Source organism: Syngnathoides biaculeatus, chromosome 17 (assembly GCF_019802595.1).
Source record: "Syngnathoides biaculeatus isolate LvHL_M chromosome 17, ASM1980259v1, whole genome shotgun sequence".
NCBI classification, from domain to species: domain Eukaryota; kingdom Metazoa; phylum Chordata; class Actinopteri; order Syngnathiformes; family Syngnathidae; genus Syngnathoides; species Syngnathoides biaculeatus.
In genome coordinates this window covers 21,030,645-21,052,951 of record NC_084656.1, presented here as the reverse complement: position 1 = coordinate 21,052,951, position 22,307 = coordinate 21,030,645, and the positions used below count along the sequence as shown (strand labels likewise).

At 43.9% G+C, this 22,307-nt stretch overlaps 2 protein-coding genes across 3 annotated transcripts in view; both read right to left on the bottom strand.

The window, feature by feature from the left end:
• The window catches only part of lhfpl2a (LHFPL tetraspan subfamily member 2a), a 30,511-nt gene extending 21,573 nt beyond the window's left edge, over positions 1–8,938 (bottom strand). Inside the window, exons 1-2 of one of the 2 annotated variants that reach the window (XM_061801893.1) lie at positions 8,656–8,938; positions 5,254–5,397 (exon numbers count right to left, since the gene is read on the bottom strand). The gene's annotated coding sequence lies outside the window, so the exon portion shown is untranslated. The remainder of the gene's footprint in view (positions 1–5,253; positions 5,398–8,655) is intronic. The other variant, XM_061801892.1, reaches the window with a different exon arrangement.
• A 434-nt stretch (positions 8,939–9,372) lies between these two features.
• On the bottom strand, positions 9,373–21,525 carry LOC133491029 (arylsulfatase B-like). Its single transcript, XM_061801865.1, has 8 exons — positions 21,059–21,525; positions 19,940–20,126; positions 18,697–18,887; positions 17,769–17,976; positions 15,453–15,696; positions 13,636–13,706; positions 11,336–11,467; positions 9,373–10,581 (listed from the first exon to the last, which is right to left on the bottom strand). The coding sequence occupies exons 1-8, from the start codon at positions 21,311–21,313 to the stop codon at positions 10,319–10,321; spliced, it is 1,551 nt and encodes a 516-aa protein (XP_061657849.1). The 5' UTR covers positions 21,314–21,525; the 3' UTR covers positions 9,373–10,318.
• Between the last annotated feature and the right edge of the window lie 782 nt (positions 21,526–22,307).

Genomic DNA, 22,307 nt, shown 5'->3' with positions numbered 1-22,307 from the left:
CCCCCTCCGCTCTTAAAGGGGTACACTCGTAATTAAAAACGACACACACCCGCAACTTTATATCCGCGGGCATGACTGCTGGACCACACCAGTAACTTTATACCTGCGGGCACGACCGAAGTGTATGCAATACAGTACACCTGGAATAAACTCATCTCAGTTGAGAAAATTGTGTTTACTTATTTCAAGACAAGAATAAAGTCCCCTAAAAATATTTGGTTTGTGAGAAAAAATGTATTTTTGTCAAGAAAAATGTCAGCATCTGAAGAGATGAAACCATATTTTGCCTCAGTTTTCTCTTGCAATCGTAATTCACACAAGATGTGATTTTCCTTTTGTTTGCTGTCAGATTTGGCAAAACTTAAGCGAAAAAAAACAATGAAAATGCTCCCACCAAACTAGACGCCTTCAAAATTCATAAACACGATTTACAAAATGTCAATAAATGCAAGGGAAAAAAAAAAAAAAAAAAAAAAAAAAATCAATATCTAATTTTACACCGTCTTCCTTGGCCCAAACTGTGTTTTGGTAGCAATGGACAAATTAGCTTAGCGCTAACAGATGACGGCAGCAAGGGTGGAACTAGTATTGGTACACATTGTGGTTAAAAAAAAAAATTTAAAAAGAGCTGTGGGATATATGGTGGGCAGAGGCAGATGTTAAAACAGAAAAAAAAAAAAAAGAAAAATAGCGGCCGTCAGAGTGAACGATTTCTGAGGCGCCTAGCGGGAAGTCAATGCTAGTGGACGAGGGGTCGGTGGGGGGTATTTTCTGCGAGCGGGGGGGAAAGGGGAAGGGAAGGGGCGGGTCCAGACGCCTGCCCCCGGGAGATGGATCACAGATGTCTGACCCTGGAACGCCGCAGTTAATTGTGAAACTAAAAGCCTCGCCTCGGCTTTCTGTTTTTATCTCCTTCGCGTTCTCCATCTCCCGTTTTGGCGTCGACGCGGCGCGACAAAGCACTTTTGTGCGCAAAGATCGGCGCACGAGCGACGCTTTAATATTTTGGCCTCTCGTTTCAGCAGCCGGAAAAGTCACATGCTGGGGAAAATCCGTTCAAGATAAATTTGGAAAATTAAATGAAAATACATTTTGCCCCAAACGTTTTGTCCATTTTTTTCCCCGATTTTTTTCCCAGTCTCATTCAGCTTATCGTGAAATACAGGAAGTAGCTTGTTTTGATTTGATTCTGATGACCACGACGGACAATTTAAAAAAAAAATAACACTCGGGCCAACGCTTGCTAACACCTTACCTTAGCTTTTGTGCGACTGCTTGTGTGAGCGGGGGTACCACGGGATGGGGGCCGGGATGGGAGGGGGTGGGGGGGGGGGTCACGTAACATTATCCCGATTCAGTCTGCGAGTCACCTGGAGAGTCGTCACGCTACAAATCAAACAACAGCTGCTTGGACCATTAGCCAGTCCAGCGGTGTGCGAACACGACACCGAATTAACTTTTACGCTACACACACACACGGTCTAGTGGACTTCTTCTGCAATAAAAAAATAAAATAAAAAACAAAAACAAAAGTCCAAACAGATGTTTAAGTCAAAAATTATTTTGTCGACGTTAGCTTGAATTGGCAAAGTTTGTACCATTTAGAACTAGCTAACCTGCAATCATTTACCTTTTGTTTCCCTCCCCCCCAAAAAATTAAACATCAGCTATTGTTTTATGTATAAATACACAAATATTAAACACATTCATTGGCAGCGTCCCATTTATGGGATGTCGTGATTTTCACGCATTATATCCTTCAGTATACCAAAATATTTAAGTGTTTTAATCTGATTCTGGTTTTTGGGAGAATCGACGAAGAAAACCCAAGTACCCTCTCGTGGGCATCTTGCCATTTTTGGGACGAGATTATAATTTAGTAAAGTCATCATATAACTTAACCATAAACGAAAAAGAAGTATTTCCTTGATTGTGGCCAAAAAATTGCCACCCTGCCCATGAATGGGTTAAGTTTTTTATTGACATTACTTCCCATTGTTTGGTGATATGGCTTCAAATGTAGATTGTATCATATGTACAGTAAGTGTGCTGATATCAGATATGGATTACTTGAATATTAATTTGCAGTTCGCTTGTCATAAATTCACCGATTTGTGATTTTTCTGTGGAACCAACACGAAAATATTCCCTGAAAAATTCCCCGACTTGTGCTTTTTGAGCCGTTTTTGCGACACTAAAGATGCCACAAGATGGCGCCAAAGCTCGCCCATTTGGTGTCAAGGAAGTGCAGCCCAACCTCGGTTCTCGACCATAATGTGTTCCAGAAGGCGGTTGGAAAACCGAATCGATATTTCCCACGTTTACGTACAGAAGCTGCGTTATACACAATAACAAAGCCGCGCCGCGCCCGTTATGCTATTTCCGGGTTTTGGCGCAGGCGTTCGAGTAAAAATCGAGCGAAGAAAATCTCGAAAATTTTTGTTCAAAAACCGATTTGTTCGAGAACGGAGACGTCACCCATGCATTCTCAGCACCGCTAATCTCGGTTAGGGTCACGGGTGCCAATCCCATCTGACTTTGGGAAAATCGCCTTGAACTGGGCACCAGTCAGTCGCAGGTGGGCATATGGACACCAGCACTGAATGGGTATTGAACCCGCGCTACCTGGTCCAAAGTCAGCCAAGTGTGTCACTACACCATCGGTGTAAACCCCTCATCTCTACGTTTGTCTGTTGTACTGCCCCCTGGTGGGCAGAAGGAACACATGTTCAATTGGCACTGAATCCTGAAATCATGATAAACAAACTGTTTCATGGTTAACACAATATTTCATTGTGTCACTGTTGTATTATTTCATAAAACAGAATACTTCAGTGTTATTCTTCCTGTTAAAAAAGGTGTTCCAAAAAATTTTGTCTCACTTTTTTTTCGGGTTAGGGTTCGCCTGAAACCAATCAATAGCGCTTCTATTCATTTCAATGGACAAACGGGATTTGGGATGCGGTCACGGAACCACGCGAACTCATAACGGGTCAACTGGCGCCGCTCGTAGCGCGATTACCGCAAGGCAGTGAGCGGGGTTGTCTTGAGTGGGCGTCATCCAAAGTTATTTGCGGCGCGAGCAGCTGCGAGGCTTTTTTTCCGCGACGACCTTCAAACGTTAGCATACGGCTGCGTACGGCGGCCACTTTGATCGAGAGGATTCTGACATTTTGCCAGCGCCGATGACGACGACGACGATGACGACCATAAACAGGCAAACTGCAGCCGTCCTCTCCCGGGACTTGAGACTCATAAACACCACCCCCCACAAAAAAAAAAAAAAAAAAAAAAAAAAAAAAAAATAAAAAATAAAAAAATGCACCCTTCCCCCAAAAGTCATTCACTGCTTTCTTTTCTTTCTCTCTGTCATGGGGGAGCGCTTTTGTTTTGGCCCAGGACCCCACCCTGTAAGTAAACCTCCAGGGGCTGCAAAACGTTGAGGTGCCCCCCCCCCCCCCCACGGCCCCCCTCAATAAGGAGAGTCGCCTGATCTCATCAAGAGTGCGTGACTGCCCCGCCAATAAAGTTTCACGCCGGTTTGTCGACTCCAAAAATCAGCTGTTTGGCAGCGCAAGTAGGACACGAAGCCACGTGGGAACGTCGAGGGCCGCCCGATGCCTGTTTGTAATTTCATGAGCGGGGGAAGGAAAAGGGAAAAAAACAAAAAAAAAACAGAAATGGTGGATTTTATGAGAGTGTAATAAAAAAAAAAATATATATATATATAATTTTTTATATATAAATGAAATTAAAATATACATGAAATATATATGAAATAAATTGAAATAAATACACTTCAAGGGGAAAAATATACAAAGTATCTGACAAAAATAAATGTTACATTTATTTTTCAGCAATAAAAATCTCTTTTTTTCCCCCTTAAGAAAAACGATGTCATCTAATAAGCACAAAGTCGTACGTTTGCAAAAAAAAAAAAAGTCAATCATATGTCGACAAAGTTAGAGACTTGTAGCAAAAAAAAAACTCAAATTGTTACGATGAAAAATTACTGTTGGATTTTTGGTAGGGGAAATATAACAATGTAAAATTTCATGAATAAAGTTTAAAGTGATGACACGGTATGATATATATATGATAAAAGATAGATTGTTCTGATAAATATGATTTTCTGGCAGGAACAACAAAAACTTCGTGCCATTTTGTCGACTCAAAAATTTGCCCGTTTGTAATTTGATGAGCGGGGTAGTGGGGTGTTTGGACACACACACACACACACACACACACACACACAGAAATCCTGGATTTTATGACTATAATTTAAAATATATATATAAATGAAACAAATAAAAATATAAATTAAAAAAATTGAAATAAATACATTACAAAGGGAAAAAAATATATAAAGTGACAAAAAGAAATGATTTTTTTTTTTCAGCAAAAAAACTCTTGCTTATTATGTATGTTTGCAAAAATAGACATAATCATATGTCAATAAAGTAAGAAAGTTTTAGCAAAAAGTCAAATTATGATGGAAAATTACTGTTGGATTTTGGTAGGGTTTTGTAGTCCAAAAAAATCAGAATGTTACAATTTAAAAAAACAAAACACAAAAAAAAAAAACCTGTATTTGCTATTAAAAAGTCCTTATTAACATGAAATTATTATCAGGTTTGAATTTCTTGTATCACATAAAAAAAAGTTGTATATTTCTGAGAATAAAACCATAATTTTACAGGAGAAGTCATTCCTTCCCTTTGCGAGGGAACAAAGTCCTAATTGCAGTCAAGCTGTTTGTATGCATGTATTTATTTATTTTTGTCATTTCTATACCCTAAAGATTCCTCCTCTGGGTGGGTTTTCATAATTTATGAGTGAAGACCACAACTTGGACGGCTTGTAAAGGGCATGAAAGGATCTGCATGTGGCACACGTGCGGGAGTTTGTCGTTTTCCGCCATACTGTACACTCTAATTTCGGTCCGACGGTGCGGGTGACGACAGGACCGTCATCTTTTTCCACGCTTTGAAAGTGTCGTAACGCAGCTTTCCCGGAGCATCTGCGCCGTACATCTGCCAAGAAAAGATAGCGCGGCGCTTTTTTTTGTGGCCTCAATGAGGAGAGCGGCGTTCCGCGGCGACCGTATGAAAGGGGCCCCGACGCGGAGCCTTGAGGGACGCCGTGGGCCGGCGCAAACTACAAAAACATTACAAAAACACGCCAAAAAAGCAGATACGCATCTGAAGTCAAACTTCACAACCGTGCGGTGAGCAAATTCGCATGTAACCTTACGTTAGTCAACAGTTGTCAACTTTCTGCTCTCCTTTTTCTTCGTACAGTTTCCAGGCGTGGACCAGTTTTTTTTTGTTTTGTTTTTTGCTTCACTGCCCGACACCCGACACCAACACGCTTTGTCACGGCTGACAACACTTTCACCTGGAGTCACAAAAGAACAACCTTAGACACTATCCACGGACCCCCTGCCCCCCCCCCCCCCACCCCCCACCCCTAAATCCCCCACAAGACATCAAATCACAGCCACGGAGGCATTAGGCAGGGTTAATGACGCTTTTAAACGCGGCTATTGTGGAAAAGCCGTGACTCGGTTTACGAGGCGACCGTGTCCGGTTTCAGCTGTGCATCGTTCCCTTTATGTGCGGGACACGCTAATTGATTTATTGATCTTTGAGAATCCCGTCGATTGTGTAAAACTGGCAACTAGTGTCGTCTTGAAGCAATGGAGACCAAATGCCGCTGACCCGAATCACCGACTCAACTTACTTACTCTACCTACTAACTCATGTAGCTAACTAACCTCCTCACTAGTTTACTCAACTAGCTAACTCAGTAACACACAAATAACATACTCTAGTATCTCAACTTACCCACAAAATTAAATCAAAACACACTAACTCTCTCTACACACTAAACTAACTCACTCAACCGCTGACTTACTCAATTTACTCTGGTTAATTCAACTAATGTGATCAAGAAAGTCAACGTACGCATTCAACTCTCAATCATTTAACACAACTAGTTCACCCAACAAACCTCCGCAACTAACTTACCGTAATTTCCAAGCTACAGAGCGCACCTGATTATAAGCCACACCCAATACATTTGTAGAGGAAATACCATTTGGTACATAAATAAGCCGCACCTGTGTAAAAGTACAAGTGCCCACATTGAAACAAGAGATATTTACAAATAAAGGAAGCACACAGAAAGAGTTTTAATACCTTAGTTTAGCTTAACATAGCAACAACATGGCAGCACAGCACTAACAGGGACGGTTAAAAACAACATACCGGTAAAAATCACTGAGACACGGCAGTCACACAGCACCAACATGCTTAGCACGGCGCTAACGCTGGGGCGTGCACTAACAGGGCCGGTTAAAAATAAAAAAAACATACCTAACTCACTGAGACGCGGCAGTAACACAGCAGCAACATGCTTAGCACGGCGCTAACGCTAGGGCGTGCACTAACAGGGCCGGTTAAAAAAAAAAAAAAAACATACCTAACTCACTGAGATGTGGCAGTAACACAGCAGCAACACACTAGCACAGCGCTAACACTAGCGCAGCGCTAACAGGACCGACTTAAAAAAAAAAAAAACATACCAGTAAAAGTCACTTCCTCGGCACATATATTCCACCGGTCTCACTCTTACCTTTTCCGCTTGAGTGCCCCCTTGCGGCCGTTAGATAAAAACTGCACAATTTAGCCGCATTACCGCATAAATCGCAAGGTTGAAAGCGTGTGGGGAAAAAAGTCACGATTTATAGGCCGGAAATTACAGACTTAAGTCACTTGATTTACTCAACTAGTTAACTCACTAACCTACCCAAGTCAACTAATTCAGTCAACCAAATCAGTCGTCTAACACAACTACTTGACTTACAAAATTAACTCAACTCAACTCACAAAGTATGTTGATGTTTGATTGTGTACATTCACTAAACGGTTTGGCGAGAAACAAATCTATCAGGGATTGGTCGCTAGCCAATCCCAGGCCGCATATAGACAAATAACGATTCACACTTACACTTTGGGCAATTTAGACCACGGGTGTCAAACTCGAGGCCCGGGGGCCCGCCACGTGATTTCACGCGGCCCGCGAAGGCAAATCATCGGTGTCAAAATCCGCTATTCTTGTGAAAATATGTCCCAACATTTCCAATTGTCTTATATCATAAATGATAATGTTGAGATGTTATTAGCATTTTTGTAATACCAAACATAAACAATGGTTGAAAAACCCATTCGGCTTGATTCCTGATTCCAAAACTAGGTCATAAATTTCACGTGTAAATACGATGAGGCAATTCAGGTTTTTTTATGGTTTCACCATATCGGACCTCTGAGGGAAATCGTGACTACAATGTCGCCCGCGACAAAAATGAGTTTGAAACCCCCCGATTTAGACGCTACCCGTGCTTGTTTTCGGAATCTGAGAGGAATCCGGAGACCACATTTGAGCTCAGAACCGCGAGACGGACGCGGTAACCACTCCACCCACCTTGCTGCCCCGGCGAGAAACTAATCAAATTGTGTTATCGAAATGTATTTCAATAGCACTTTTCATATATTAAAAAAAAAAAAAAAAATGCAACACAAAGACAAACTGAGATTTTAAAAAATTGGGAATTAATATACACACCGCACATTTTCATGTTTGGACAGCAAGTAACTGAGGATCCAGGTGACAAAAAACAAACAAAAAAATAAAAATAAAGCTTGGCAACCTCCCATTGATGTTATCTTTTTCTATATTTATATGATCTCTTTGTACTAAATATAAAGATCAGGTGACCACACAACTTGTGCTTTCACTTTTTCACTGGCTTTTTTCCCCATTTCAGTGCTTTATTAAAATATATATATATATTCTCAAATTGGAATTTAAAATTTTCACAACCGAGCAAAGTATTGCATTCCTAATTAATATTTCTTGGACGATTAGAGAGGAATTTTAAAGCTATTGTTCTGCAGTTTTTCTTTGTTTCTTTCTTTCACAAAACCCATCAATTATTGAAGCGTTGCCCTTTCTTTGTTTGTATTTCATTCACCCAAAAATGTACAGTGTGACCCACCAAGTTAAGAGCACAGTAAAGATTTTGAATTCAATCAATAGCTACAATTGATTAACATTGATTCCTTACGCACCTATCGATTGCATTTTACAGCTAATTTAAAATTCTCAGTATTGTTTCACCAATTAAAAAGGTGGTATTAGGTGTAGCCCTTTATCAACGAGTAGATGTACTAAATATTAATATACTGGTGTAAAAACTACGTGTTAAAAACGTATATTTTAACAATTTGGTAACGTCATTCAACACGAATGAACGTTAAATCCAGTCCAAATTATTTACTTTTCGGTAGTTAAATTAATCTTAACAAAGGTTTTCAGAAATCATTTCTTACAATTAATTCAAGTGGTGAGACAAAAAAAAAAAAAAAAATATATAAAATAAAAAAAATGAGGAGATTGATGAACATGGACGCCACATCCGAGGAGCTTCAAAGCCGAAAAAAGCGTCAGGCAGTGGGGCTTGGAGAAGGAGAGTGTCCCGCCCCAGTTCAGGAGTGTAACAGAAGGAAAAGGAGGGGAAATGTAGGAAAGTTTGTGCGACATTTTAGTGTAGTTTTAGTTGAGAAGTAGAAGAAATGTTATCTCAGAACTTACGTTAGCTTGAAAGATGCTGAAGGAAGCTTTTTAGAACACCCACGCGATAGACGACTCCCGTTTTCGGACTCGCTGGATGATTTTCTCTCTTTTTCAGGCGTGAGATGAGACTCGGTTGGACTTTTTGCTTTCCTTTGACTGTGCTGTCTTTAGCTCTGTTTTTTTTTTTTTGTTGTTGTTCCACGTCCTCCGGCGGACCGCAGAAGAATGAATGGCCGCCGCCAAACTCCACCAAGCTGGCCAGCCCGAGCGGTGGCGAACCGCTGCTCATCTCGCCGCACAGAAACCAATCACTGAGCGAGTATCGCCAACAACCAATCGGAAGTGATCTGCCGCAGCCCTTGCCAATAAGAATACCGCCTCGTGATCGTTGTTACTGATGAAGTTGAGCGACGTAAAAAAATAATCTATTTCGTTAAAGTAAAGTAATGAGAAGATTTAGAAAAAAATATTAATGTTTTTATTTATTTTCTAAATAATATTAAATAAATGAGAGTAAGTGAGCGTAATTGGCCAACTCACTGCCCACCCACCAATCAGCGACCGGTTAGTAGCGAGCAGCCAATTGGAATCAAACTGCTGTGGACGAAGCCAATCAGGACACAAGCAACCGTGATTGTCACTGAGGAAGTCGGGCAAGCAAAAATAGAGAAGTACTTATATTTTACTATAATAATGTTAATAATAATAACAACAAATATTTATTTTTAATCCTCTTTTAATAAATTCATTTTCACAATCACAATGAACATACCAAACCCCGCCTCCTGCCCAAAGATAGCTCGGATGGGCTCCAGCGCTCACGTGACCCGTGTGAGGATAAGCGGCTCAAAAAAAAATGGTTGGATGAACATACCATAAGGCAGAGTTATCAAACTCGAGGTCCGGGAGCCACATCCGGCCCGCCGCATGAATTTATGTGGCCCGGAAAAGCATAATGTGCTATTTGTACTCGTGTACGATATTCTATTTGTGACTTCCTGTATGTATGGAAGTCGTTGAAAGGCGCAAGTCGGATGTCCGAAAGCAGCTGGGCGCTCCCTGTTGTCGCCGTTTCAATCCGAGTCTTAACCTTTTTCATCAAGAAGGGCCAACAGCTGAGCAGATCGCTAGCGTTCTGAGGAGTGCCGCCGTTTTTATGCGTCTCGCTAAAGTAAACAAAACGCGTCTACTCCGCGTTTCTTGCTAAACTTGCTAAAATTTCCTTCTGTAATGGTTTCTTGAGACCTCTTTTTGGCGTCCACATGTTGAAGACGGCGGTTCAAAGGTCGCCATCCCCACATTAAAGTTCGCGAGGAAGGAGGCGCGAAGGGGGGGGGGGGTTCTTCCTCGGTGAGGTCAAATGCCACGGGGGTCAAGGTACAAAGAGAATATTATGTCCGGGGAAAATTAGCGTCTCCCGCTCGGATTCCAGACGTGCAAATGATTCCCCCCCCCGGGTGAAGCGAGACGCCAAATTCCTCACCCGTCGATCGCAAATAGCGCGCTAACCCCCTTTAGCACAAAGTCGTTTGAATCCGAGGAATGACGGCGACGGTGCTAACGTTTCAGTGCTTTATTAAGCCGACGCAGAAATGTCCAAAATTTGATCAATCGATGTATACTTACAAAATATGACAATTACTGTATTGCGTTTTGTCAAAATGTCCAGAATCCCGGTCATCTAGGCCCAGGGTCCCCAGGCTCCGGCGGGGCCCGGGTCGCAGCGCGGGTCGTCGTCGGGGAAGTGGACGGGCAGAGCGCTCTCCTGGTGGTGGCGCAGCCGGGCCAGGAGGCGGTCAACCACGCCGGGGTAGCTGGCCGACACCTCTTTCCTCTCCTCGGGGTCGTTCTCCACGTCGAACAGCATCACGGGCTTTAGCGGCCCCGGGGGCCGACGGGACGAGGAGACGTTGTGGCCGGGCCGCGGGAACCAAACGTCGCAACCTGGAACACGTCAAAAGATACCGTAATTCCCGGCCTGCCAAGCGCACTTGGTTATCAGCCTCGCCCGGTACATCTGAAGAGGAAATACCGTTTGGTACCTACGTACACCGCAGCTGTGTAAAAGCTGCAAGTGCCGACAAAGAAAGACGGTACACAGAGGGTTTAACGCTAGCGCCACCATGCTAACACTAGCACCGCCGCAGTAACGCTAGCGCTGCGCTACCGTTTGGTACATACGTACGCCGCAGCTGTGTAAAAGCCAGAAGTGCCTACAAAGAAAGACGGTACACGGAGAGTTCAACGCTAGTGCCATCATCCTAACACTAGCACCACCGCGCTAACGCTAGCGCCGCACTAACAGGGTGGTTAAACATAAACATACCAGTAAAAATGACAGGGACACGGCAGTAACACGCTAAGGCAGCGCTAACAGGGCCGGACCGGTAAAAGTCACTTCCTCGGCACATATATTCCACAGGTCTTACCTTTTCCCGCTCGAGTGCCCCCCTGCGGCCGTTACAAAAATTGCACAAATGAGCCGCATCGCCACGTAAACCAAAAGCATGTGAAAAAGTTGCGTTTTATAGGCCGGAAATGACGGTAATCTGTCTCTTTGGCTTTTTGCAATATGAGATAAAGTCCTGGCTTGGCTTCTTCTTTGGCTTTTCCGCATCTGAGGACGAGCCCTGTGTTTTCTTTTCACTTCGTATCAAAAGACAAAACGTTGGCGGCGGTTGATCCACGAGGCGCTCACCTGGGTACCCCGTGAGCAGCTTCCACTTGGACGACCTGATGGCGGCGTGGATGGACACGTTGAAGCCGGCCCGGAAGGCGCCTTTGCCGTCGGCGCGCCGATCCGACGCCCGCGGATCCTCTGAGCCGGGACCTGGGCGGGGACGAGGGAAGGTCAGGTCAGAGGGAAGGTGTCGAATCACCTTACCAGAACTTCAAAGGGGCGAGTAGTGTGACTTTTTTCTTGGTTTATTTAGCTGCTTTTCTCTGGTTTTAATTCTTAAATGGGAGCTTCCCTACTTGTAATATTCTTTCTGTACACCAGGGGGTCTCAAACTCAAATAAACTCATAACCCCCCCCCCCCCGTGGCAACGTTGTTGTAAATATCACTCAATGAAAAATGTTTCTTATCTTGTATCAACCCCGGTCGACGTCACACGCTCGAGAGCCAAATACCCTGATCGGTAGGCTCATCAGCGCTGTACGCAACGCTGTAAAAGTGTAAAAAAATATACAGTACAACTCGAGGGCCGCGCTAACATTAAACTTTCATGTTAAGGTGGGGGCCACAAAATATTATCTGATGGGCTGCAAATGGCCCCCGGGCCGGCATTCTGAGACCCCTGAGAATTTAACCCTGTATTACATTTTTGATGATTCGCATTAGCCTGTCTATGGCATTTCTCACTAAATGTTATGATTCCGATATGAGATTTCCATTTGACGAAATTATGTGGTTTTATTGAATATTTTGGCGTTTAAAAAAATGTCTTTCTTTGTTTTGTGTCAGTTTCAAAGTAAACTTCAACTAGATATGACAAAACGTGTGAAGCGAGATTATTTGGACAATAATTGCGCAAGAGTGAGAATAACCAATATTTAAAAAAAAAAATCTTAGTGTGTTTTAATAAGTCGCAATGTGTTCAAAGCGTGTGTGGAGTGAAAAACTATGTTGATTTTTTTTTTTTTTTAATTGTTGCTGTAATTTTTTAACACTAATTTGACCACCGGTAATGTTAAAATGTGACTTAAAAAGCTGCTTTTTTTTTTTTTTTTTTTTTTAAATGATGGCACGATGTCCCTGGAAAAAAATTCCGTTTCCATAATTTCCCATTGGGAAAATGCAAAGACTTTTGGAGTGAAGTTACATGTGCTTTAAAATGACATTATTAAGTGTTTTAGACGAGAATGAAGCCAGGAAAAGCGAGCGGAGCGGTCGCAGGACCGGTTTTCCTGGAAGACGGACTACAATCACACAACCGCAACCATAAACACTCACACACACACGTGGGGATCGAATGTCGGGAAGCTCACGTTTAAGCAACTTTGGCTGATTACGCTTTCAACGGGGCATTTTTCCACCTGATCAGCATTTCTCAGGGCCCGACGCAACAAAGGCAAAATCACAACGATGACGAACGGAGTCAAATTTCACGCAGCGTTTCAATAGGGGGTCAAATTAAGTAAAACCTGTCTTTGATTTTCGGATTTCAATTAGTTGGGATTTGTTTTTTTAAATGTTTACCCACCCACAAAGTGTGAAATTAAAAATGTACACCTGGAGATATCCCCTCGCCTTCTGGACACGCTCATTAAACACATTTAACCTTATTAAAACAAACGTAATTTCCGGCCTACAAGCCGCGACTTTTTTCACACGCTTTCAACCCTGCGGTTTTTGCGGTGATGCGGCTAATTTGTGCCTTTTTTCTAACGGCCGCAAGCAGACGAGGTAAGAATGAGACCAGTGGAATACATGTGCCGAGGAAGTGACTTTTACCAGCCCTGTTAGCGCTGCGCTAGTGTGTTGCTGCTGTGTTACTGGCGTGTCTCAGTGATATTTACTGGTAAGTCGTATTTTAACCGGCCCCGTTAGCGCTAGCGTTAGCACGTCGCTAGCATTAGCGCCGCGCTAGCATTAAACTCGTTCTGTGTATCATATTTTTTTTGTAAATATCTCGTGTTTTTCCATGTGGGCACTTGCGGCTTTTACACAGCCACGGCGTACGTATGTACCAAATGGTATTTCCTTTACAAATGTACTGGGTGTGCTATTTACCGGTAAGTTTTATTTTAACCGGCCCTGTTAGCGTTAGCGCTAGCACGGCTCTAGCGTTAGCATTAGGGCTAGCATCAGCGCTAGCACGGTGCTAGCGTTAGCATTCAACTCTTTCTGTGTACCGTCTTTCGTTGTAAATATCTCGTTTTTCCAATGTGGCCACTTGCGGGTTTTACCCAGCTCTGCGCTGAGGCTGACCCCTAACCCCTGTTTGTGGATCTTTTGGGGGGGGGAGTGTTGCGGTTGTGCGTCGCTGACTCACACGGGGCGATGTCGATGTACATTGGATCAATGTTGTGCAGCAGCTCCAGCCTGGGCGAGGCAAAGCCTTTGCTGAAACATAAACGGAGGTGTGTTAAACACACACAAACACGCCCTGACTCACACTCTGAACAATACACAAGCGGGACGTGTAAATCTAAAACCCGTCATGCGCTCCGGCCGCAGAGAAAACCCGCCGACCGCGGCGGCCGATAACACAAATAACTCTCCGCTCCCCGCCCGCTTTCGCTCTCTGCGGCCAATTGGAAAGCGGCGCGGAGGCGGCGGTCAGCTGACGCGCGCCGACCAATGGGAGTGGCGCGGCGGCGGGGGGCAAGGTAGCACTTTGCGGTCGAGAGGCTGAGCCGTGACACTCGGGTTCACCTCCTGCCGCGTCCGCGTCCGCATTTAGCCCGGTGAGCGCAAAGAAGCCTCCGTCGGAGTGGGCTCGGCTGCCGTGAAGGGGAAAAACAAACACGGGAGTGCTGCGGAATGTCCTGCACATGCAACTCGGAATTCCGGGAAGTACTGTACATGCCTCGAAAGTCCCTCATCTCCAACTGCCGTTCAGAAAAAAAAAAAAAAAAAAAAAAATCACTAATTATATAATAGCATTGCGGCACGGTGGAACAGCTGGAAAGCGTTGGCCTCACAGTTCTGAGGTCTCAGGTTCAATCCCGGACCCGCCTGTTTGGAGTTTGCATGTTCTCCCCGTGCCTGCGTGGCTTTTCTCCGGGTGGGCACTCCGGTTTCCTCCCACATCCCAAAAAAACACGCAACATTAATTGGACGCTCTAAATTGCCCATAGGTGTGATTGTGAGTGCGGCTGTTTGTCTCGATGTGCCCCGCGATTGGCTGGCGACCAGTTCGGGGTGTACCCCGCCTCCTGCCTGTCGACAGCTGGGATAGGCTCCAGCGCTCCCCGCGACCCTTGTGAGGATAAGCGGCAAAGAAAATGGATGGATTGAAGGTACTTTTGGGCAAATGTGTCATTTCAGAGGTGTTGTGGTTAAGTCACAGGTGTCAAACTCAAGGCCCGGGGGGCCAGATCCGGCCCGCCACATGATCCGATGTGGCCCTCGAAGGCAAATCATTTGTATCAACTTCCATGATTTTTGTAAAATCCATATCAAAATCTCAAATTGTCACGTCATATAAATGATAACATTGAGATATTACAAGCATTTTATTTACAAAACAACAATAGTTGAAAAACCCATGACCCTTGAGTTTTGATTCCAAAACCAGTTCATAAATTTCATTGTCAAACATGATGAGGATTTTTTGGATTTCGCAGTCATTATGTCTCCCTGAGGGAAACCGTAGGGAAAATGTGGCCCACGACAAAAATTCGTTTGACACCCCTGATCTCAGTCTTAGCTCTTTTCTAAATTGCCCGTCGGTGTGATTATGAGTTCGACTGTTGTTTGTCTCATTGTGCCCCCTGCGATTGGCTGGCGACCAGTTCAGGGTGTACCCCTGCCTCCTGCCTGTTGGCTCCAGCGTTCCCAAGACCCTCGTGAGGATAACCGGCTAAGAAAATCCTAATCCAACTTGTGAAGTCTGCCCATAACGACTGGCGAAACCCATTTAAAATAAAATAATGACATGAAGTCCTCCTTGCCAGTAGTTGGCGCTACACTGCGGAAGTGTGGTGAACCATTATGTGCGTCAGAAAAAAAAGGTGACATCTTTTTTCACAATTATCTGTCATGTTTCAAAAGTACTTTTGGTATCGGTATGGATGAGTACTCGAGACTGAATACTAATAGCGGTATCGACCATTTTTAATCAAAACACCGTCGAGCACGCGTCACCTGATGGTGTTCCACACGTCGAATCCGTCCAAGGGTTTGGTGCCGTTGAGGCTGCCGCCGGCAAGTCCCACCAGCGTGGGCAGCCAATCCGAGACGTGGATCAACTCCCGGCTGGCGCAGCCCGGCCGCTCCACCAGCGGCCCGGACACGAACCCCACGCCGCGGACTCCTCCCTCCCACAGCGACCACTTCCTGCCTCGCAGCGGCCAGTTGCTGCCGCCGAACAGCGTCTGACCGCCGTTATCTGTCAAAGAAGACAAACAAAAAAAACAAAAACAAAAGTGATACGGAGAATTTTTCGGGCTTTTTGCTTTTTCTTTGGCTTTTTGGGGCTGCAACCAGGTTTGTGTTGCGTAGAGGAGTCTCTGTTCTAATTCATAATACAGTACATCGGTTCTCGAACATCTCCGCTCGGTTTTCGAACGAAAGTTTTGAGACTTTTTTTTTTTGCTTCTGTTTACCAACGAAAATCGGTACTCGAACGCCCCCGACAAAACCCGGAAATAAAATAAGTGCGCGGCCTGACCGGCTGATCCATGACGCGCATTGTTATTGCGTATAACGCAGCCTCTGTACGCAGACGTGTCCCGGTAGCTCCATTTACTGACTGTTTTTTCTTCCTATTGAGGACTATATATCATTGTTAAATCATTTTATTATATAAAGTATTTAAACTATATATGTATTTCTACTATGTGGGGTTTTTTTTTTTTAAATCAGGAAAAGCTAAAAAAATGCTTTAAAAAGCCTCATTTTATAGGCTTGGAACGCATTATTTCTTTTTCCATTAATCGCAATGGGAAATATTGATTTGGTTTTCGAACAGATCGCTTCTCGGACCGCCTTCTGGAACAGATTGTGGTCGAGAACAGAGGTTGTACTGTATCCAAAAACAGAGTCGGATATTTTTATTTGGGAGTGGGGGGGGGGGTGTTCTCTTTATATGATGAGGATAAAGACAATTATTGAAAGAAAAAGGCATTATATCAACAATACTTCCAATAAAACAATCCTATATTTTTGCAATACATTAAAATGTAAGACCTAAGTCATATTTGTCCAAGAAAAAGATTGGCTATTTCATCAAAAATTATCTTTAGATAATAAAAGTCTAGTCATATTTTGATGTTATTATGTCAAAGTCATATTTTCAAGGAACCGGTCTTTCCATTTCAAAAATAGAAATTGTTTAAGGCTGGCATACAGTACGGCGACATACTGCAGCGTCTTTGAGCAAATTCCTCATGGTAACGGCTGAAAAGCCAAAGAAAAAGCCGAGGCCTTCGCGCCTCTGATGCTCACAAGGAAGCGTCCCACCAACCTGAGCCCACCGCAGGCGCCGCATTCTTTCCTAACGACGCTTTTAAAAGGCCGACGTGCTGAAAATAAGCGTGAAGAAGTCCGGGTGGTTCCGTGGTGTTGACTTTACTGCCGATAAACACCGTCAAGCCTCAAGGTGGACATTTTAGAAAACCGCCTCGTGTTGGAAAGGGTTTTTGGAACAACTGGGTGTAAAAAAAAAAAATGCTCCTTTATGACTTTTGGGGCCCATTCGGCAATCTTTGCTGCACCCTGTTGGAAAAACGGAGTACTGCAAAAATATTTGATATTTTATTTTATCCACCCATTTTCTTATCCTCACAAGGGTCGCAGGGAGCACTGGTGCCTATGCCAGCTGTCGACGGGCAGGAGGCGGGGTAACACGCTGAACTGGTCGCCAGCCAAATCGCAGGGCACATCGAGACAATCAGCCGCACTCACAATCACACCTTGGGGCAATTTAGCGTGCAATTAATGTTGCACGTTTTTGGGGGACGCGGGAGGAAACCGGAGTACCCGGAGGAAACCCACGCCGGCACGGGAAGAACATGCAAACTCTACACAGGCAGGTATGGGATCGGACCCGGGTCCTCAGAACTGTGAGGCTAACACTTTACCAGCTGAACCACCGTGCCGCCCCCTGTTTTGCCTAATTAAAAAAAAAAAAAAAAGATTACAATTGCCATCAGTAATACTCGTGTGAAGATTATATTATATCCATTAAAATTATAGAATGTTAAAAAAAACATATAATTAATCCTCCCACCACCACTAAAAATTTGATCGCTACTTCACAGATTTCACCTATAATCCGATGGAATTACTATTGCCCAATTTTTTACGAAATTGTTTAATTCTATCTCTGTATTTTAAAAAAAAAGTTATTTGTAATTAATAATTTATCATTGATTGACGACCACTTTTTCAAGCAAATTAATTTTATTCTATTTTATTTTTAATCCAACGAGATGCGTTGGCGTGCCCGCCCGCACGTACCTGTGGAGAAGACCAGGACGCCGTCACCCCACAGCCCGGCCTGGCGCAACGCCGAGCTGATGTTGCCCACCGCCTCGTCCATGGCGGCCACCATGCCGGCGTACAGGCGGCGGTCCGGGTCCCGGATGAAGGCGTACGGCGCCACGTAGCGTTCGGGCACTTGCAGCGGCGCGTGGACGGCTTGCAGCGCCACGTACAGGAAGAGAGGCTGAAACGCGAGCGCATTTATGATCAACTTTGTGTAGTTCAAAGAAAATGTCATAAAAATATTTTTAAAAATAACATTGCATTTTTAAAGAGGAAAAAAAAAAAAAGGATAATATCACAAGAATAAAGAAATTTTCTGTCTAAAAAAAAAAGCCTTAACATTAGAAGGATAATGTGATGTTTTTTCAAGGAAAAATGTGTACTTTTGCAAGATTTAATCCTATTTTTTGATTTAAAATTTCATGTTTTAAAAAATAAAGTTGCACTTATTCCAATCAATATTGTCTAAATATATCGAGACAAAATGCTTTTTTTTCACAAGCACATTTTCTGTTATTTTTAGTTCTTCTTTCTGTTTATTGTCTATTTTATTTTATTTTTCTATTGTTTTTATTATTATTATTATTATTATGGCTATTATTTATTTATTTATTGTAGTTCAGTCGCAGACACATAGGGGGCGCTGCAGGACTTTTTACTGTCACTTGATTGGTTATTTTAAGAATACAGTATATATTTATATTTTTCTGAAAAATAAATACGGGGGTCACTGATGGTGCAGTGGTACACACGCCTGCCTTTGGTGCGGGCGTGGGATCGATTCCCGCTTTCCCGTCACCCTTGTGAGGATAAGCAGCTTGGATAATGAATGGATGGAAATATGGAATTTTTTTTTTTTAAAGTGCTCTCCAAACAATCTTCAAATGAGCGCTTGCGTCACCTTTTTTGGGTCGTGCGTGGCGATGATCCGGACGGCCCTCTGGCTGAACAGCTCGGTGGAATAGTCGCCTTTGTACCCCGCGGCGGGCGCTTCCTCCTCCCGCAGGTCCAGAGCGCAGCGGCTGACGTTGAGACCGGCGATGGGGTGGCAGCAGAAGTGGGTGTAGTAGTCCTCGCTTCCCGTGAGATAGCCTGGAGCGCACGCGAGTGGTCTACGTCAAACGTCTGTGCTCGATATTCGTTTTGTTTGAGCAAAACTATTTCTTGCTTTAATCGGCTGCGCGGATTCTTCTGTGTGTGCTTTGGCCACCGGGGGGCAGTATAACATATGTATACGTACATACATGAAGAATACGATAGCAACCGCTCAGCAAGATGCGATCATTTTTCGCCGATAAAAAATGAATGCCTCCCAACGTCGTTAAATTGTCTCACCGCATCGTTGAATTCTCGTCTGCATGCGTTGCTGCGCATTTTGTGTTCAAACAATTGTAACTTTAAGGGTTGTAACAACACAGCATCGATGCTAGTTTTGTGATTAAAATTGCTCGTTTAATAAGATAAAGTAAATATACAATCGAGCTTGTTTTATATTTAGTTTTCAAGCAAACTAATGACACAAAAAATAAAATCTAGAGCTACGGCTCAAAACTCGGTGAACTTGTAAGTTGAGGTACCATTGTACTGCGTTTCAAACGCAAGTGGAATTAAACTACCGTAATTCCCGGCCTACAGAGCGCACCTGGTTAAAAGCCTCACCCAGTAAAGGAAATACCATTTGGTACATGCATACGTGCCCACATTGAAACACGAGATATTTACAAATAAAGACGTTACACAGAAAGTTTTTACCGGTATGCGCACTCACACTAACGGTAGCGCTAACGCTAGCGCCGCGCTCACACGGCCAGTTAAAAAAAAATACCAGTAAAAATCACTGAGACGTGGCAGGAACATGTTAGCACAGCGCTAACAGGGCTGGACCGGTAAAAGTCACTTCCTCGGCACATATATTCCACTGGTCTCACTCTTACCTCTTCCACTCGAGTGCCCCCCTCGCGGCCGTTAGAAAAAATGCACAAATTAGCCGCATCACCGCATAAAAAGCGCGTGAAAAAGGTCGCGGCTTTCAGGCCGGAAATTATGGTACATGTTTTTATTAAAATATGTGCTGTTATGGTGGAGCTAACAAGTAGTCACCCTAGCGTGGTGACGTGGGGGGGAACTCGCGAGGGCGTACAAACCAAAGTAGGAGTGAAAGCCGCGGCGCGTGGGCAGGCAGTCCTTCTTGTACATGCCCAGGTGCCACTTGCCCACCATGTGCGTGGCGTAGCCCGCGTCCGACAGCAACTGAGGGAGCAGCGTCTCGTCCGGCGGCACGCAGGACGGCTGACACGGCCAGATGATCTGGTGCTGCATGCCCGTGTGGATCTGCCGGTGGCAAACGCGAAACACAGAATCGTGATAATCGTGAAATGAAACCATTTGGACGTAGTATCGGCTCGGGACTGGGTAAAAATCTGTCCTCAGAACTCTGAGGCCAACGCTCTACAGTTACCATATTATCATCCATCCATTTTCTTTTCCCCTTATCCTCACGAGGGTCGTAGGAGTGCTGGAGCCTATCTCACCCCGAACTGGTCGCCGTCCAATTGCAGGGCACATCGAGACAAACAGCCGTACACAGAATCACACCTCGGGCTAATTTTTAGTGTCCAATAAATGTTGCGTGTTTTTGGGATGTGGGAGGAAACCTGAGTGCCCACTCGGAGAAAACCCACGCAGGCATGGGGAGAACAGGCAAACTCCATACAGGCGGGGCCGGGATTGAACCCGAGTCCTCAGAACTGTGAGGCCAACGCTTTACCAGCTGATCCACCGTGCCGCCACTACATTCTTTTTATTACATATTATTACGACATAGTATGAGTAATATTTCTGAAAATATTGATTCAAACACTCCGAGGACTAAGTATAGTACAATATTAAGATAATACAGTACTGTACATTACTGGCAAAAATACAAAAAATGTACAAGAACAGTTTTTGGCATAACACTATAAATAGTAGTCGTAAAATTAGTACCAGTAAAAGTTTCGAAACAGTAATAACATCGTATTAGACCCATTATTTATAAGAAACAGCACTAGATAGTACGAGTACTAAAAAAAAGTACTACGAGAAATAAAATTATAACTTTTGCTAGAAACTGCACTAAATGAGTACAAGTACATTACGATTATCACTACTACTTCTATTACGACTTTCTTTCTGATTTTTTGGCCTCCAAAAACTCACTGGTCTCCGGGGACTTTGTCGCGACGACGGCCCGGGTGCAGCTGGGGCTCGTCCGGGTCTCTCACCTGGTAGCGTCCGGTCATGAGCTGGCTCCTGGAAGGGGTGCACAGCGGCTGGACGTAGTAATTCTCCAAGCGGACGCCCGCGGCCGACAGCTTGTCCAAGTTGGGCGTCTTGATCTCCGAACCGTGGTAGCCTACGTCGTGCCAGCCCAAGTCGTCCGCCAGGATGAACACGATGTGCGGCCGCTTGGAGCCCGACGCCGCCGCGGGGGCGCCGAGCGTCAACAGCGAGGCGAAAACGCGGAGCCAGGCGGACATCGTGGTGGGTGTCAGGAAATGGAACAGGGAGGCCGCTTCGTAGTTTGAAGAGGGAAGTACAGCACGAACATGGCGGAAAGGAATAATTCCAAATTAACGCATTTTGTTGTTAAAAAGGGGAAACGTTCACGTTAACGTTCGTCGTCCACTTCCGCCGCTACTCTTGAAAGCTCGACCGCCGAGTCAGCAGCCAATCAGGTGACTTGAGGGAACGTGTCCAAGTCACCTGACTAAACAGGAAGCGGAAGATCCACGTCTTGCCGAGATTACGTTAAAAGTGTTCAAAAAGTTAAAAAAACAACAACATGGCATTTCAAATAACGACAACATTATTCCTTGCCACAATGAGCATTTCATATCTGTAAAATAATTATTGTGGGATCAAATGAATAAACCCGTAAACGTGAGTAGCAAAGTGACGTCATTTCCCCCAAGGTGAAATAACATTGCAGAGAGCAGTAATTCATCTGAAATTTGAAAATTGAAATACAGATATAGCAACCTGTCGCTTTGACTAATTCCAATTACCTTACAGATATTGAGAGATTGTAACGAACGTGAATGACAATGCAGACGGTTTTCCGGATGGGTTGTCACTGTTAGGGTGATGCAAACTTTATGATTTAACTTTTATATTGCGCCTGCTGAATATCTGCTCCGATATTTGTGTATGTATTATGTTGGACTAAAAAAAATATATCTGATTTTTTTTTTTTTTTTTTTACTGTTTGTATTACTAAATTTGTGCCAACGGAAATCAGTGTTTTTGTCGATAATTAGACACGATTGTATTTCATTTGGTGGACTTATATTTGTCCACCATTTTAGTTTAGGTCATGTGACTGCCTCAGACATTTTTTTTTAAAATTTAATATAATGTAGTTTGAGTCAGTCACCTTCGTGGAGCTTTTTACTATTTTGATTCCTAATTTTGTCCAGGAAAAAAATGACTCAAAATTCTGTGCTATAACTATTAGCAATTATATTCTCTTTT